This window comes from Chiloscyllium plagiosum, chromosome 1 (assembly GCF_004010195.1).
Source record: "Chiloscyllium plagiosum isolate BGI_BamShark_2017 chromosome 1, ASM401019v2, whole genome shotgun sequence".
NCBI classification, from domain to species: Eukaryota; Metazoa; Chordata; class Chondrichthyes; order Orectolobiformes; family Hemiscylliidae; genus Chiloscyllium; species Chiloscyllium plagiosum.
Window position 1 is genome coordinate 95,575,344 of NC_057710.1, and position 17,125 is coordinate 95,592,468.

Genomic DNA, 17,125 nt, shown 5'->3' on the forward strand with positions numbered 1-17,125 from the left:
CTACTCCATGTGGGATCCCTCAGCTCTTTCTATAGGCTGCCACTTAAGCTGATTAGCATACACATAGATCCATATATCACACCGTCAAGCATTCTAAAATTTATTTGTTGCTGCTCAAATGTTTTTTTATGCTCCCCATAGAAAATAAGTTTGTCTCCTAGTTAGACGAGGTTTGAGAAGTGTTTCAAATGCAGGGTTAGCTGGTCACAAGTTGTGGTGGTGCATAATTCAGCTGCCATTGATGGTTCACAGCATCTTAGCGGGTTAATGTTTGAACTGCTAGACCTGTCCTAATTCTGACATACTGCATGCAACAATGTGGAGCCAAGATATCATCTTCACAAGTCATTGTAATGATGTCTACAAGGAATGTAAATATTTAGATATCTGAGAGTGAAATCCCTTTCTTGTACTTCCTCAACACAAAAATTTTAAATATGAATGTGTTTTCTTCAAGAAACTCTCCATTTGTGTTACGGCAAAAAATGTTCACTGAAAGACTCACCCTGATTTCTATATGACAATGCCAATGTTTATTTATGTGGGAATATAAATTAGAAAGCAATTAAATCCAGTGAATTAAGATTTACCATAGTTAGTCAATCAGGCATGTGGCTACTCTTTATTTGTCCAATTGCTGCACTACTACCACATGGTCAGCATTAGGTGTGATTTTAAATTTGTATTTGTCTGAATTCTCATTACATCAGTAACACTATAGACCCAAGTAACAACTGACTTCTTACCTTCAACCAGGGTGCGTGTTTTTTACTAAAAGAGCATAAGAGATAAGAGCAGGAGCAGGCCATACACTCCCACAAGCTAGCTCTACCATTCAAGGTAAATATGATTGATTTTCATTCTCAACTCTACTTTCCCACATTATTCCAAAAGCACTTGCTTTCCCGAGAGCCCAAAAAATTACCACACCTCAAACCTCTAACTCCACTTCAAGATGACGATAGTACTCAGTTTTGATTCTTGCGTGATCTAATACTTATTGTGCGCTGAAAGAATTAGAAAGAGAGGAAGGTGTAGGACCAAACCTTTTCCCGATTTAAAAGCATTTGGGATTCCATAAGTTTCTTTTGGAAGTGGCAATTATTTTAGCAAAGACTCTATTTCTGATGTTTTCAAACTCCTCTTGTGCTGTAAATTATGACAATCTGGTGAAAAATTATTTAAATATGAGACAAGGAATAGCACATCAATGAGTATCATAATATTCACATTATCTGGATACATTTGGAGAGATTTCCAACTGCCAGACACACCTAAATATTTCCCTGCAGATTAGCCGCCAATTAAAGAAACAATCTGATTTTTGTTTCCAATCAAATATCACTTAAATGGTGATACATTAAAATGTCCCATTCAAGATGAATTCACTGGATAAAATTTCTGCTAGTCATGACACTTGTCAGGACGTCTGCTATTAGTTCATTTTTACAAGCATATTTAGGGTTTTAAAAAATTCATTCAGGGATTACAGGCATCGCTGGCTGGACCAACCATGATTGCCCATCCTTAGTTGCCTTTGAGAGGTTAGTGGTGAGCTACCTTCTTGAACCAGTTGAAATAACCGCACAGAAGCCAGTATCCCATCACCAAGTCACTCTTCATTAACATGTGCTCAGCACAGGGGCACTGACCAGCCTGCTCAGAGCCAGTCCCTAAAGTGAGGAGTCTCTCTGACACTGCTGTTTATGTTATTTTCCATTTTTTCCCTATGCTGTGTGTGTAAGTGCAGGGACTCAGTGAAGACACCATTGTGAAAACAATTTTATTCAATACTTCCACCACTAGAAGAAACACGCATGTGGCCGGGAAATCAGTAACATACCATGCTCATGTGAATAAAGTGTGAAGCGGGAGGGTAGGGACTAAATCAAAACAGAATTGGAAGGGGAAATAAAGCACTCCACTGCCCATAGAGCCCACCTCTCCCTCAAGGCTTTGAGAGTATTGGTGGGCACCATTGCCTCTTCTCCAATGAGACCAGGGCTTACACAACAGTCCTGTTTCTACCGGTTATCCAGGACTCCCTGATCAACCCCGAGTGGGTTGTTAACCCCAATCAAGGATCTCATGGTCTATGAAATCCAGCTGGAGCTCATTCCAATCACTACAACACTGAAATCCATTTGGTGTTGGTAGAACTTCATTCCATGATTTTGACACAGTGCAGCGAAGAAATAGCAGTATCTTTCCAAGCCAGGATGGGGAGTGGCATGGAGGGAACTTGCAAGTAGTGGTGTTTCCTTGTATCTGCTGCCTTTGCTCTTCTAGATGGTAGTAGCCAAGGGTTTGGAAGGTACTGTCTATTCAGCCTTGGTAAATGGTTTGCAATACGTCTTGTAAATGGTACTCACTGCTGCTAATGTGTGTCTGTGCTGCACAGTTTTCAGTTATGACTCAGTGGTAGTATTCTCACTGCTGAGTCTGAAGGCTGGGAGTTCACATCCTCCTCCAGAGACTGTGCTGTTTATGATCATGACCACGAGTGTAGAAATACTGTGTGAGGTGATATGTTTAAGAAAGTGCCAGCAACTGTATATAACAGGGTTTATATGAAGGGAAAGGTAATGGGAGGACAGGAAGACAGTATAGTCTTCCTCTCATAGGAGAAAGGGGAATGGGAGTTCACATGGGGTTGAGTTAGAAAAACAGTATGGATACATCATTGAGAAACTTAGGGTTAGAGATTGGAAGGGAATTTCAAGGTTAGGTGCATTAGTCAGGGATAAATGAAGATCAGGAGGTACTCTGAGGTAATGTCAGAAGCTGATTGTCTTTCATTTCTCCCCTCTTGGATGCCATGGCCCCTAATCTCAACTCCAATTCATCAGGTTGGCATGGTGCCTCAGTGGTTAGCACTGCTGCCTCACTATGCTAGGGGTTGAACAACCCATGATGTTTCAAGCAGGCGAAATCTCCAAACTAAGCATAACCTTGTAGGGAGACTTCAGTAAGGGGCAAAATGTTACCATCCATAAGATTAGCATTTGTCAATGCTATTCTGTTTATGCATTCAAGCCACGGATGAGATGGGCCTTGTTTATGTCGGGCTTGGCCTTGTGGAGTGAAGTGTAGTGAGGGTGTAGTGATTAGTGATGTGCTATAGAAATGGAAAAAGTATCCAGGACACGTAGGGCCTCAGGAGGGTTACTCAGAGGGAAGGATGGAAGGATGAGGAAGCTGTGGTTGTAATTCAAAAGGAATCAGTGACTGGATGGACCAGAGGTTTTAAGGGATTAATGAATATGGGGTAAAGGTGGAATTACACTACAGAAGAACAAAGTTTTAATTAAATTACAGAACAGGCCCCAAGGGCTTGGCTGGCCTATTCCAGTTCCTATATTCCTATCTAGATCTACAGAGAGAAGCCATTGCTTCATCCCAGAATGATACAACCCCTGAAGAGAAATTGGAAAAAAAAGGAGATAAATTTTTCATAAACTCCCTGCAGTAAGGAAACAGGCCATTAGGCCCAACAAGTCCACACTGTCCCTCCGAAGAGTAACTCACCCATTCCCCTACCCTACTATTCTACATTTATCCCTGACTAATGCACCTAACCTGAACACTATGGGCAATTTAACATGGCCAATTCACCTAATCTGCACATCCTTGGATTGTGGGAGGGCTGAATCCCCTGTTTCCATACTGTAGGGATTCTGTAACTCTATGAAACCAGAGTACCCAGAGGAAACCCGCACAGACATGGGCAGAACATACAAACTCCACTCAGACAAACAGTCACCAGAGACTGGAATCAAACCCAGGTCCCAAGCACAGTGAGGCAGCAGTGCTAACCACTGAGGCACCATGTCGAGATTAGGGGCCATTAGTTGAGATTAGTTGAGATTAGGGGCCATGGTATCCAAGAGGGGAGAAATGAAAGACAATCAGCTTCTGACATTACCTCAGAGTACCTCCTGATCTTCATCTGAGACAAACAAGTGACAGGGATGGGAGCATAAAAGAGATATGACCTAAAAGGAATCAAGAACAAAAAGAAAAAAAATGGCATCAGATCCATAAGGATGACTTAGTAAATAGTAGAGATCTGAGTGGGCATGATGAGTCAACCATCAGGTGGCAGAATGTAATCCAGCGGAGTGGAATGATCCAGCCAAGGCAAATAATTATCACTATAGCTGTGAGTGCTGTTAGTTTCACTGTTATCATCACCAGAAAATCTAGACCAAACTATTTGTAAATGATTACAAAACCACTTTATTACAATATGAATAGATTTGTAAATTGACTTTCCATTGTAAATTTCTGCTAAATCTCCTGTTTTCAACAAGTTGATTCATAGGATCCAACTGCCAAATTCTCCAAACATGAACAAATTTACTGCAAAACTGAATAAATCACTGCCTACAATGTGGCATTAAAGCATGCAAATAAAAGCATTCATGCCATTTCGTGTTTTGTGACTTAGTGTCAATTTTGTTTGACAATACTTCTGTGAAGTTTTACTACATTAAAGACACTATATAAATGTAATTAGATTAGATTAGATTGGATATGACTCTAGATTACTTACAGTGTGGAAACAGACCATTCGGCCCAACAAGTCCACACCGACCCTCCAAAGAGCAGCCTACCCAGACCCATTCCCCTCTGCATTCACCCCTTCACCTAACACTACGGGCAATTTAGCATGGTCAATTGCCACCGAGATCCTTTGTGAGTTATTGTTATTGCTGGTTCAAGCATAAGGATTTCTTTGGAGCTGAAGTTTCTCCTAAAGACAGATAAGAATGTAATTATAGCTAAATCCATGGTAAAGAGACTTTCATTATTTTAAAATTTCATAGTCCAAAGCTGCATGACCCAAATATTCATAGCATGTAACTCATTAAAGAGAAATGCATCAGTCTACTTGTTCTCATTAAAAGAGAAATTTGGAACCAGTGTCACTTGCTTTCTAAAACTTCCTTCAATTAATTGGCAAATTAATGTTTGAATGCACAGCCCTAATTGTAACCTTGAATCTTTTTCACTTTATGCATTTCCTGAAGACTGCTGTAGTGATTTTGACCATTCTTGCCATTGAGAACAACTTTCTATGAAAAGTTTCAGAGCCACTTTGTTGGTTGGAGTAGCTCATGTTACTCTTGCAGCATCTGCTGCCATCCTGAAGTACTCTGACAGTGTTTTCTCATGGGATCTTTTAATAATTTTTTAATGACATTTTGTAAGCAAAAACACAGCTGGTAACGTGACAACACAACAATGTCACCAGTTGAACCACATCCTGCACTTCAAATAAAATAACATTCGTATAATTTAAGCAAAATTGCAATTGCCCTTTAAAACTTAAAGCAATTACAGAACTGGACCACCCAATGAATTATGTGTTATGTAGAGAAACACTGCAGTGCTCAAGTTGATTTTTTTTTCATCTTTGATGCAGTACAGGACAGACTTAGATTTAATAATCATACTGAAATTCATTTCTGGAGCTATTAGTTATGCAGCAAATACAAAACTGTTTTCACAGTTGACTGAACAATCAGAAATAAATAAATTACACAATAGAATAAATATTCCAAAAATTATAAACTTTCATCTAACTGTTGGACCTATGAACCAAAATGTTGTTTTTGTGTCAGCAGCTTGATAAGCATTTCCCACAAACAGACTAAGCCTCTTAGGAACCAAATCTGAAAATGTACTTGTGTAGTCCAGATCTAACAGTTAATCCTAATCACAGTGAATTGTATACTGTAGAATATGAAAGATGCCATGTCTTCTATGACACCCAACAACAGAAAATGTCCAGCACATGGCTGTTTGATAGGCTATATTACTGCTCTGGATTAATTTACAAGTCATGCTCAACATAAAATTATACAAAAAATGTATATATACCATATACGCAGTAATATCATATGGTATGTGGAAGTATTTGGAAGATACCACACTACAGAGTCAGCTGCTATCAATCCACAAGATGTTATTGTATATTTATCCTTTCAATCTCTTGGAATATAACAGTTTCTTGACACAAAGTAGCAGAAAATCTTTTTTTCATAATCATTCAGGATAAGATATTAGATATGGAATACATGTGATTCGAGACTCAGGAAATTTAGGTGCATCTTTGCTAAAATTGCTCACCACTTAAATATTTCTAAACGTGTCAAACTTCAAAAGTACGTAGCTGGCAATTATTCATTAATAAAAGCACAATATTATGAAATAATTAATATTAATGAGAAGTTAAGGCCTTTCATCCAGATCTACGCATTTATCAAAGCTAGAGTGTACAATTCAGATCTAGGCTGGAATGAAGCAATGAAATTAATATTCTGACTAACAGTCTTGCCTGGTGCATGCAGAGGATTCCCTGTTTACCACTTAGAGATATCACTAACACCCGACATCCCGAAATTATCGTTCAACATACAAAAACAGATACTAATCTGATCAATGACTGCACAGTTTCCAGTGCATGAGGACTTGAAAGACAAAGTGATGCTAAATGATCAATTTCACAAAGGCCTAGGGTGAGATTTGATAAGGCAATAAAAATGCTGAAGTTGAGATTTTAAGTACAATGGGCTGAAATTTCTGTCTTTCTGAATTTTAACTGCAAATTACTGGACACAAAATGACCTTCCATTCAAATTGGTGAAGACAGAATTTGCATGTCCACAGTTTGGAAAAGGAGGAGAATGCTTTCCTGTGTTATCTGTAGGTCATACTGTGGGCAGTCAGTTTCTATGATCTGCTAAATACAGTGCTGTTAACTATTCTGACATGACATCCCTCTGACGCAAACTCAGAAGGAATCCATTTCTTCCATAGCCAACTTGAAAGCTCATTGTTAATATTTTGATTCAAAGTCTTCTCAGTGTGACTTAGAGACTGTGGGTATAATTTGAAATGGGTGCATTTGGGACAAGTGACATTTTTCGAACTTCAAATCCAAACTTGCCCTGAATTAAATTCACTCACTTCCTGCTTTAATGGAGGTGGGACAAAAGATTGGGTAACCGACGACAAGACTCCCCCCGATCAACTCAGGAGGTGGGCTCTTCATTTATATTTTTCAATTAGGCTGTCAGCTATCTTTTCTCATTGGCCATTTACATTTCCCAGGTACAAAAGGTAGTACACACTACTCGATGGGAAAAGCCTCTCCAGCACTGCTTGTGGGGCATGAAATTAAGAATTATTTTCCCACAGCCCAAAAGCTATCTTATTGAATTCCACTGGACACCCACCACTCACCCCATAAGAGACTGGTGTGTGTGACTGCCATCCCTTTGGACAGATTCAGAGCAAACTTTCAACACTCTGTAGACAGGGCATGTGCTACACGAGATCCTCATTAAAAAGATCAGCATTATTTGAAGTTAGAGAGTCCATTCAGCAGTCTAAAAATGGCAGGGAAGAAGCTGTTCCTGAACCTGTTGGTGCGTGTGTTCAAGCTTCTGTATCTTCTGCCTGACAGAAGAGGTTGTACGAGAGCATTACCGGGGTGGGAGGGGTCTTTGATGATGTTGGCAGTCTTTCTGCAGCAACAAGCTGTGTAAATAGAGTTCATAGATGGGAGGTTGGCTTCTATGATGGTCTGGGCTCTGCACACAACTTTCTGCAGTTTCTCATGGTCCTGGCACAGCAGTTGTCATACTAGGCCGTTATGCACCTTCCATCTGGTATGCTTCCTTCCATCTAGAGGGACAAGGGCAGCAGATCCATGGGAACAACACAACCTGCAGTTATCCTTCAAACCACTCACCTTCCTGACTTGCAAATATATCACTGTTCCTTCACTGTTAGTGGGTCAAAATCTTGGAATTCCTTCCCTCAGGGCATTGTGGATCAACCCACAGCAGGTGGACTGCAGCAGTTCAAGAAGGCAGCTCACCACCAGCTTCTCAAGGGCAACTAGGGTTGGGCAATAAATGCTGGCCCACCTAGAGTTGCCCACATCCCACAAAGGAGTAAAAAATGTCAACCTGTCCAAGCGTTATTGCTCCATGAGAACATCTTGGACCTTTGATTCACCTACCTGTATGAGCACATGCTTCCATTAAATGAAATCTTTCAGTTCATTATTAATGACTCATTAAAATACTTTGTGATTATATTTGGTGTTAAATCTCCAAAGAGATACAAATTTCTAGAAATAAGAGAAGCACTTTCTTTCTCCGTTAATATCACCCACCATTGTCAACAAGCTGCTTTTAAATGGTTTCATATTTTATCCAGTAGCGAAAGTTGCAAACCTGCCCACATTATGAATGTTACTCTGACCCTCTCACCGGCCCTATAAAAACTAGGCCTTGTTTGTTGAAAAACAGCAGCAGCTTCACTCCTATAAACATGCATTTGAAACTAATTTATTGGAATTGGCAAGAGAAATTAAATGAATCTCTCTAGTACTAAACAACATATGTGTCTTTGAATGATACAGATGTTACTTTTATATTCTGTTGGCAAAAACCGAACATCCTGTAAACGTCCACCACTGCCTGTCATCTATTGCTGAAATGTAGGCATCCTTTGCTTATCATCTTCCCTGAATAAATCAAAATATTGCTAATTTGAGAAGTTGTCAGTTTAGTGCAATGAAAATGCTGTTATTGCCCCCGTGGTGTATGTTGTCCAGATGTTTTGATGCAGTTTATTGTAAACCATGTCTCAAGTCATTTATCCAGTTATCCACACCACTCAGTTAAGCAGATCCAGCAACTGCTTAAGAAGAATTAAAGTACAGGGAATAAACCACAACCAGGCACAGCAAAAATGTGGAATAAGGTATTTGGTCGTTTAATTCAGTTCTTACCCCTATCCATCCACATTAGTGCAAAGCAGAGAAAGTCCTTTCAGCTACCCACAGGTTGCTTTTTGTGAACCAGTAAATGAATAAGGAATGCAGGCATGTGTCGGTACTATGTGTAGACCCTCTGCAGCCCTCACTTTGGGGCAATGTAAATAAAATTAGTTCAATAAGGGCTGCTTGCAGTTGAGCATGTGCATGTCTTATTCGGTGCGATGCACAACAACATCATCCATGGCTCAATTGATAGCATTCTGACCTTTGAGTCAGCTGACTGGGGTTTGGGTTCCACTCTGGCTGACATTCCATTGTATCACATTGTCAGAAGCCCCATCTTTAAACTGATGCTCCACCTGTCCTTTCAAATTACTGTTGGACATTCAGCACTTTTGAAATGTGCTACATTAAAGCAAGTCTGTCTTTCCCTCAGGAAGCTGGCATTCCCGGTGGTATTATCTCACAAAACGGGAGGAAGAGGTGCTTTGGCAAGTTGCCAGGTGAAAAGCTTAGATCTTGCTCCAATAGAAAAATTTTGTAAGAGTCACTTCCTTCACTCACAACCAACATTCATCAACTCAGGAAAATCACAGATTCATACAGCACAGGGGACCACTTGATTCACTGTGCCTGATGTTTGGTAGAAATATTCAATTAGTCCCATATCCCTTCTCTTTTCTATTTAGAATAATGCCTAGAATCTTATAATCACCTATGAGGGCAGATGAGCCTGGTTTTAAAAAAAGGCAGCTTCTCCCAATCTTTTGCACTCCCTCACCTTTACAACAAACAGGAACAAGTCATTAGAGTTTGGCTTGATCCCATAACGTTCTGCCACAGAATTAATAGAGTTACCATTGTAGTAAGATTGACATGTATGAAGTTCGCCAGTCCAGAAACAGGCATTCCCTTACTTGCATTAATATATAACTATTATGAAGGACTAATTTCCATGAAACATTTAACCTCATGGATGATCCATTTCTATGTCATTTTAAAACTGCAGATATTTGGAGATTCAACACCAAATACACTTTTAAAAAATTTTGGGTGCTTTCTGAGTGCATTCCAACAGCGTAGAATCTCACTCTCTAGCAATGTGACTACACCTATGATCTTCCAATAGAAGCTGACAGTGCGTAAGGCTTCCTTCCTACAGCACATGCATGGAATGTTGTCAGAAATATAATCCCATACATATTCTGACATACTCCGTCCTGTCTTTCTTTTACACTATTCTTCTCATAGAATCATAGACTGTGGAAGCAGGTCATTCAGCCCATCAAGTCTGCACAAACCCACTGAACAACATCCCACCCAAACATACCTTATCCTTGTAACCTTGCATTTCCCATGGCCAATCCACCTAACCTACACATCCCTGGATACTATGGGCAATTTAGCATGGCCAATCCATTGAACCTACACATCTTTGGACTATGGGAGGAAAGTGGAACACCTGGAGGAAAACCATGCTGGCAAGGGGAAAATGTGCAAACTCCATACCAACCATCGCCTGAGGGTGGAATCAAACCCTGGTCCCTGGCACTGTGAGGCAGCAGTGCTAACCACTGAGCCATCCTACCCCTCCAGGGATGACATTGATCCCTTGCTGAGAAACAGTCCAGAAATGCTGTTTGCCCTCAAGTACCTTAACCAAAGGGCAATATTCCTTTTATGAGCTCAGTCAGTGACTCCTATTTTATCATTTCAGATTAGCTTCATTTTGATCCTCTCATGTTAACCATGCTCATGAGCCTTTCCAGCACGGTTGTTCCGTTACAGCAGGGGTCAGTACTCTAGTTCATGAACAGTTCTGCAAATATTACTGCATTTGTAACTGTCCAGGGATTAGTTAACTCAGCATAGATCAGAAACAGATTTTATCTCCCTTCTGGCCTATAATCTTAGTCAAATTCACTGCCTTAATAAGCTGAATTGGTGAGAGAGTTTATTGTTTCTTTTATAAAGAAATCTGGATTATAAGACCAATAGAAAAGAAAATTCCCACATTCGCACATACTTTATTTCTGACTTCAATTTGTCAGCATCATTAAAACCAATTAACAAAATGATGACTTGTTGGAAGGCAGTAGATTAACCTTCTTTCTTTTGATTACCAGAACCAAGGCTGTATTATTTTGGTCAGAACCTTGGCTCTATCTAAATTGTTGATATTGACACAACTTTTCAGGTGACACTTATTTGCTCACTTGTAACTAATTGAAACAATGTTTTTCCTAAACATTTTGGTAACTTTTTTCCACTGTTTGGTAAACGTTATGAGAAATTTTGGTAGTGAGCTATACAATGATTTCCCATTTTAATGTCTGGATCGATCACCCCAAAGAGAAGTGCGATACAGCCAGTTTCAGAGTTTAATTCCAACAAAGATCTCTATTACTATAGCAGATTAAGGAACTGGATATGTAAAAATGCAGTTGCCATGTTTCTGGATCATAACTTTGGGACAAATTGAGTTTGTGCTGTTTGTAAGTCAAAGTGCATTTTCACAAGTTAACGATGGACAAATGCAAATATTTGGAGAATTAAAGTCAGACACTAGGACAATCAAAATCAATGGATGGGTGTCACTTCAGCAAAGGAACTCTCAACAAACATCAGCACCATTGAGAATAGGATGTCCTTTTCTGTTGACTATTTCAATAAACTGTGTCCAAAGGGAGAGGCACCAGGAGAGATTCTATGAAGCTTTTCAGGCCACGCCTTACATTCAATAGGGAGAGGGATGTCAGGAACCTGGTCCCAACTTCTGGGAAGTGCAGGAAGAAGATTGACAAAGGTGGTAAGGGCAGTCAGGCTGAATCAAAGGGAAGGATGTGAGAAACTTTTACTGAGGTAAAGAAGCTAAAAATGCTGGAGAGTTGTTCGAGGGTACCAGCCTCTAACTTTATTAGTATATTTCCAGTGGGTACCAGATAGAGGGCTTATGCCCGAAATGTCAACTCTCCTGCTCTTTGGATGCTGCCTGACCTGCTGTGCTTTTCTGTCGCCACAATTTTCAACCAGATGGAGAGGCCCACATACATCCTTAATTTAATCCTTGAGCTTTACAATCACAATGGGCACCAGTCTGCTTGCCAGGTAACAGGCCTGTTAGGCCCTTCACCAACTTTAGAGAAACATAGAAATCAGGAGGTAGGTTTTTCAGACCCAGGAGCCTGTTCCACCATTCCATAAGACCATAAAATATAGGAGGAAAATTAGGCCATTCTGCCTATCAAATCTGCTCAGCAATTCGAACATGGCTGACATGTTTCTCACACCCATTCTCCTGCCTTCTCCCCATAACACTTCATGCCCTTACCAATCAAGAACCTATCTCTGTCTTAAATACACTCAATGACTTGGCCTCCACAGTTTTCTGCAGTGATGATTTCCACAGATTAACTTCCTCTGGCTGAAGAAATCCTCCTCATCTCAGTTCTAAAAGGTTGTCGCTTCACTCTGATGCTCCGCCCTCAGGTCCTTGTCTCTCCTACTAGTGAAAACATCTTCAATATGTGCACTCTATCCAGGCCCCTCACTGCTCTCCATGTTTCAATCAGATCACCCCTCATCCTAAATTCCATTGAGTAGAGACCTCACATGACAAGCCCGTCATCCCTAGGATCATTCTTGTAACCTTCCTCTGGACATCCCCCAAGGCTAGCATAACCTTCCCAAAACTGCATACAATATTCCAAATGTGGGCTGACCAGAGCTTTATACAGCCTCAGCAGTACATCTCTAGTCTTGTATTCTAGCCCTCTTGAAATGAATGCTAACACTGCATTTACCTTCCTAACCACAAACTGAATCTGCATGTTAACCTTAATACAATTGTGAACTAGGAGTCCCAAGTCCATTTGCGCTTCAGATATCCAAAGCCTTTCCTTTTTAGAAAATAGTCTATGCCTCTATTCTTCCTATCAAAGTGCATAACCTCACATTGCATGCTCCCTGTCTTTTCTTTGCCCACTCTCCTAGCCTGTTCACATCCTTCTGCAGCTTCCCCGCTGCCTCAACATCACCTGTCCCTCCACTTATCTTTGCGTCATCTGCAAATTTAGCAACAAAGCCCTCAGTTCCTTCATCTAGATCTTTAAATGTACAATGTGAATAGTTGTGATCCCAATACTGACCCCTGTGGAACTCCAATAATCATGGCTGCTATCCTGAAGTAGATACCTTTATCCCTGTTCTCTGCCTTCTGCTCACCTTTATCCATGTCAATATCTTACCCATAACTTTGGAATTCTTGTTTATCTTATCTTATTGAGCAGCTTCCTGTGCAGTACCTTGTCAAAGAACTTCTGAAAATCCACAAAAAGGTGGTGCAATTGCCTGTATCCCTGGCAGTGCCCAACTCTCTCTAAATGTGTCAAGAGCAATATTGGACACTGCGTGCTCCCTCTCCAATGACAGCTGGGCATTAATGTAACCACAGATGAGGGGTAGGCAGTCAGTAGAGATGACCCCTCCACAGCCCACTGTCTGGACCTGTTTCTAGCCAGCCTGACCAGGCCCAGGAGCAGATACATTCAGGATATCCTCCAATCTGCTCACACCCCTCCACACCTGATGTCCAAAGGTGGCAGAGGGCAGAAGTGCAGCCACAGGGAAAGAAAAAGAGTAGGCCCTTTCTTAAATAGAGCTGAGCTGAGGTGACTCACACCAGTTAAGCTTCAGTCGTAATCCAAACCTATTAAGGCCCTATTCAAGTGACTGAGTGATAACTGTCCCTCAGTCAGCTGAGGAAGTTCTCGTCTTAACCATTTCATTCAGCTACTGAATTTTAATTTTTTTTAAATTGAGAAAGAAAAGAAATATTTACCAGTTCTAATCCCACACTGCCTCCAAATTTCCCAAACTAGATATTGTGTTGTACTCTGAATGTGATCCCTCCTTCCTGACAAAGTGAAGCTTACTGGGATCATGATGATTCAGTGAGGTCATAGAGTCATAGAGATGTACAGCATGGAAATAGACCCTTCAGTCCAACCCGTCCATGCTGACCAGATATCCCAACCCAATCTAGTCCCACCTGCCAGCACCCAGCCCATATCCTTCCAAACCCTTCCTATTCATATACCCATCCAAATGCCTCTTAAATGTTGCAATTGTACCACCCTCTGTGTGAAAAAGTTGCCCCGTAGGTCTCTTTTATATCTTTCCCCCCTCACCCTAAACCTATGCTGATCTGTGGCCTAACTCTATGTATCTGCCTTTGGCTCATTTCCTTAATACCCATGTTTAACCAAAACAACTACCTATCTCAGATTTCAAAGTAACAACTGATTTAGCATCCACCCATTAATGGAGGAGAGTTCCAAACCTCTACCATCCCTTATGTGTAGAAGTGCTTCCTAACATCTCTCCTAAATGGCCTGGCCTTAATTCTCAGCCTCTACCCCTAGATTGTGAATATGTTCCATACCGAAGTGCATAGACATCTTGAAGAGGCAAGACTACAATTAGGCTGAGCCACCAAGGGAGGGTTGCCAGCAGCTCCAACTTATTTTAGTGATTGTTCCAGCTTCTTCCAAATCCTCCAGAGACTATATTCCTGTCAGTACGTGACACTATTTGAATATGTGCTTTAAACAAATCGTGTCCCTGCTCCAGCACTGACTTTTGTTAAGGACATAAGACGCTTGGTTTATTGTGGTATCAGTGCACCAAACCCTAGCTACTGAAGTAAAAAAAAGTGCTGGAGAAACTCAGCAGGGCTAGCAGCGTCTGTGAGAAGAGGGTTTCCAATGCAATCTGCCTTTGGAATTCTGAAGGCTCCCTTTATGCCAGTGCTGTGTTAGTGTCCACATGAGAGTGGGGAGGGTCATGGAAACTTGGGCAGGCTGCTCAATAGCGAACACGGCTTCAATGCCTCAGTGAGACTGGCCTGGTCAGTCACCAGCCTCCTCCTGCCCACTCTGACTTTACAACGCCTCAGTTTGCGGCGAAACCGCCAGAATTGGCCCGGAGCCTCCCATACAGCACCCTCGGTGCTCCTGCCACAGCGTGTTCTGCAGCATCCTACTGTACAAAACCGAATTGCATTTGTGACGATGTATATATGCACATTATTTAAAGGGCAAAGTGTATTTTTGAAATTAAAGCAATCCTCCTGCTGCATCAGGCCATGGGGGAAAGCCCTTCCTCCTCCCAGTTGACCGAGTCCTCACTGGGGCGCTCACTCTGGTACCTGGCCCTGCAACTGGCTATTTAGAGGCTGCTGAAAGTGGAGAACAGTCAAAATATCACCAAAATGCCGCATTGATCCGAGCTCTCTCCCCTCACACACACACTCTCTCTCTTTGCCAGTTGTCATTGAAGGGGCGGCCAGGTACTGACTCTCTGTCTGAGCAACATTAGGAAAGGGCTCCATTACAGTCAATGTGTCCGCCCCTTCTCTTCACGCAAGGTGCCCGGCAGATTCTTTCCAAAATAAAACTGCGCTTGAAATTGCAGCTTCTATTAAAAGTTGCCACACACACATTAAAAAAACACACACCACCGTTCTGACTCTGTTTTTGTCGCTGTCCTGATAAAACATTTTCATTTCAGGCACAGGAGTGTAATCTTTATAAACAGACACAGAGCATCGACCAGTCAACCTTTTTTTTTAAAAAAAAATGCAGCTCCGTCCACTTACTTCGATCCAGTGTTGAGCTTCGGTGAAAGCTGGCCCGGGTCCGGAGTCTTGCTGTTGGCTCTCTCCCCATTCGGTATCTCTGGAGCCGGGGCTGGCCATGTCCGCAGTGTTCAGGGACTCGGTCAGATCCTCCTGACACGCTGCTCTCTCACACCGACACTGACTGTGTGTGTGTGTTTTAAAGAGGGAGGACTGATAGTCTCTGTTCTTGTCTTACGCCCCCTCACTTGTACAGATCAGATGTAGTGAGCCGTGCACTGAGGCAGAGCTAAAAATAATCAGCCAATGCGAATCCAGGGCCACCGACAGCTAGAGTGGCCGTTCTCTCAGTGCATCCAGCCCGGTACATTGATCTCGCTCATGGATGTCAGGGAAACCGCTGAGAGGGTTGCTCCAGGAGATTGCAAAGGGACACAGCCATTCCTCAAGCCTTTTTCATTGCTTGCTTTGGTCCGTGTGAGAGAGGTGCCCCCAAAACCGCGGCAAACAAGAAATGAGTTCTATCTACATTGCATTTATTAAGTTAAACCTTGAATCGTGTTCATTCTCAATGGGCTTATGTGGTTTGTTTCACCGGAGAGGCCACCCTTTTTCCTGTTGGAATAGGTCTTCTCCACATGTGTTAGCACAAGGAAATGACCCCTGTCTTTCTCCCACCTCAGCTCTGAAGACGAGCTGGGTCTGCTGAAATCAAGCCCTCCCCTTTCTCTTCCCAGTCTCTCTCCCGTGATCTCTTAGCTTTGTGTCAGAAATCTCACTGCATCCATCATTAAATCTTATTATTTGCGAGCTGCACTATGGAAAAAAAAAATCTGTAACACCCTCTGGCGATTTAATGCAACAAATAAAATACGTTTTAGTTGCACGGAATAGCCTTCCCTGTCCCCTTCCCTCTGCTGTAAATCCATTCCACGTATTGGGATTCTACGGATTATTTCGTTCAAATATTTACAAACACCCAATGTATCCATCGGTGATACATGTTGTGAAAACACAAACTGGGATTCAATGTCCATCCTGTGACAAATATGAAAAGCTAGGTTACACTTTCTGACACAATCCTCTGGCCGGAAAGTGGATAGTTGAAAAGACTGCGCTATCAATTCAGAACGTGGCAAATCTCATTTCAGCTATCGAACATTTGTTATTTAAGTGGGAATCGTGCTTATTATCGTGATAAAAAAAAAGCATGGTGTAAATATTGCGCTTATCCGCCTAATGCTGAGGCTGTAGCCACCCCTGATGTCTGTTGTTTCTTCAGGCAGTATGGAGAGGCAGTGCCTGTTTGCGCTTCCCTTTCACTATGGCAACAGAACAGGCCAGTATCTGAGGGAAGATTGCCCCCTGCTTGTGAACTAGGAACTGATAGGAACTGCCATCTCCTCGACGGTCTTTGACCCAGCCGTTTGGCTTCCAACTTTGGGTGAATTTCTCTCTCGCAATCATATTTTCAACATGAGAAAAGAGAAAATTCGATCCTATAAAATAGCAGCAAAAATATTTGCGCAGATATAACCGCGCTTGTAATGCGGAATTTACCATTTTCTTACATCTGCTCTGATCATGTTTTTGCGGCTGATTTTCCGCAGGGGGTCACCTGTCCGTATTTCACTCCACTTGTGATTCCTCTTCGTACGCCCTGTTTCAGGAATGTTGGCAATTTTAAT

General features: G+C 41.7%; 1 protein-coding gene across 14 annotated transcripts in view; it reads right to left on the bottom strand.

The window, feature by feature from the left end:
* The window catches only part of LOC122550847 (LIM and calponin homology domains-containing protein 1-like), a 353,361-nt gene extending 337,700 nt beyond the window's left edge, over positions 1 to 15,661 (bottom strand). For 10 of the 14 annotated variants that reach the window (XM_043692265.1, XM_043692275.1, XM_043692258.1 and 7 more), the window contains exon 1: positions 15,459 to 15,660. In XM_043692265.1, the coding sequence (XP_043548200.1) occupies positions 15,459 to 15,557 (99 nt within the window). In that variant the 5' untranslated portion in view covers positions 15,558 to 15,660. Of the gene's footprint in view, positions 1 to 15,458 lie in introns of all 14 variants that reach the window. The other 4 variants (XM_043692283.1, XM_043692290.1, XM_043692200.1 and 1 more) reach the window with 3 other exon arrangements.
* Between the last annotated feature and the right edge of the window lie 1,464 nt (positions 15,662 to 17,125).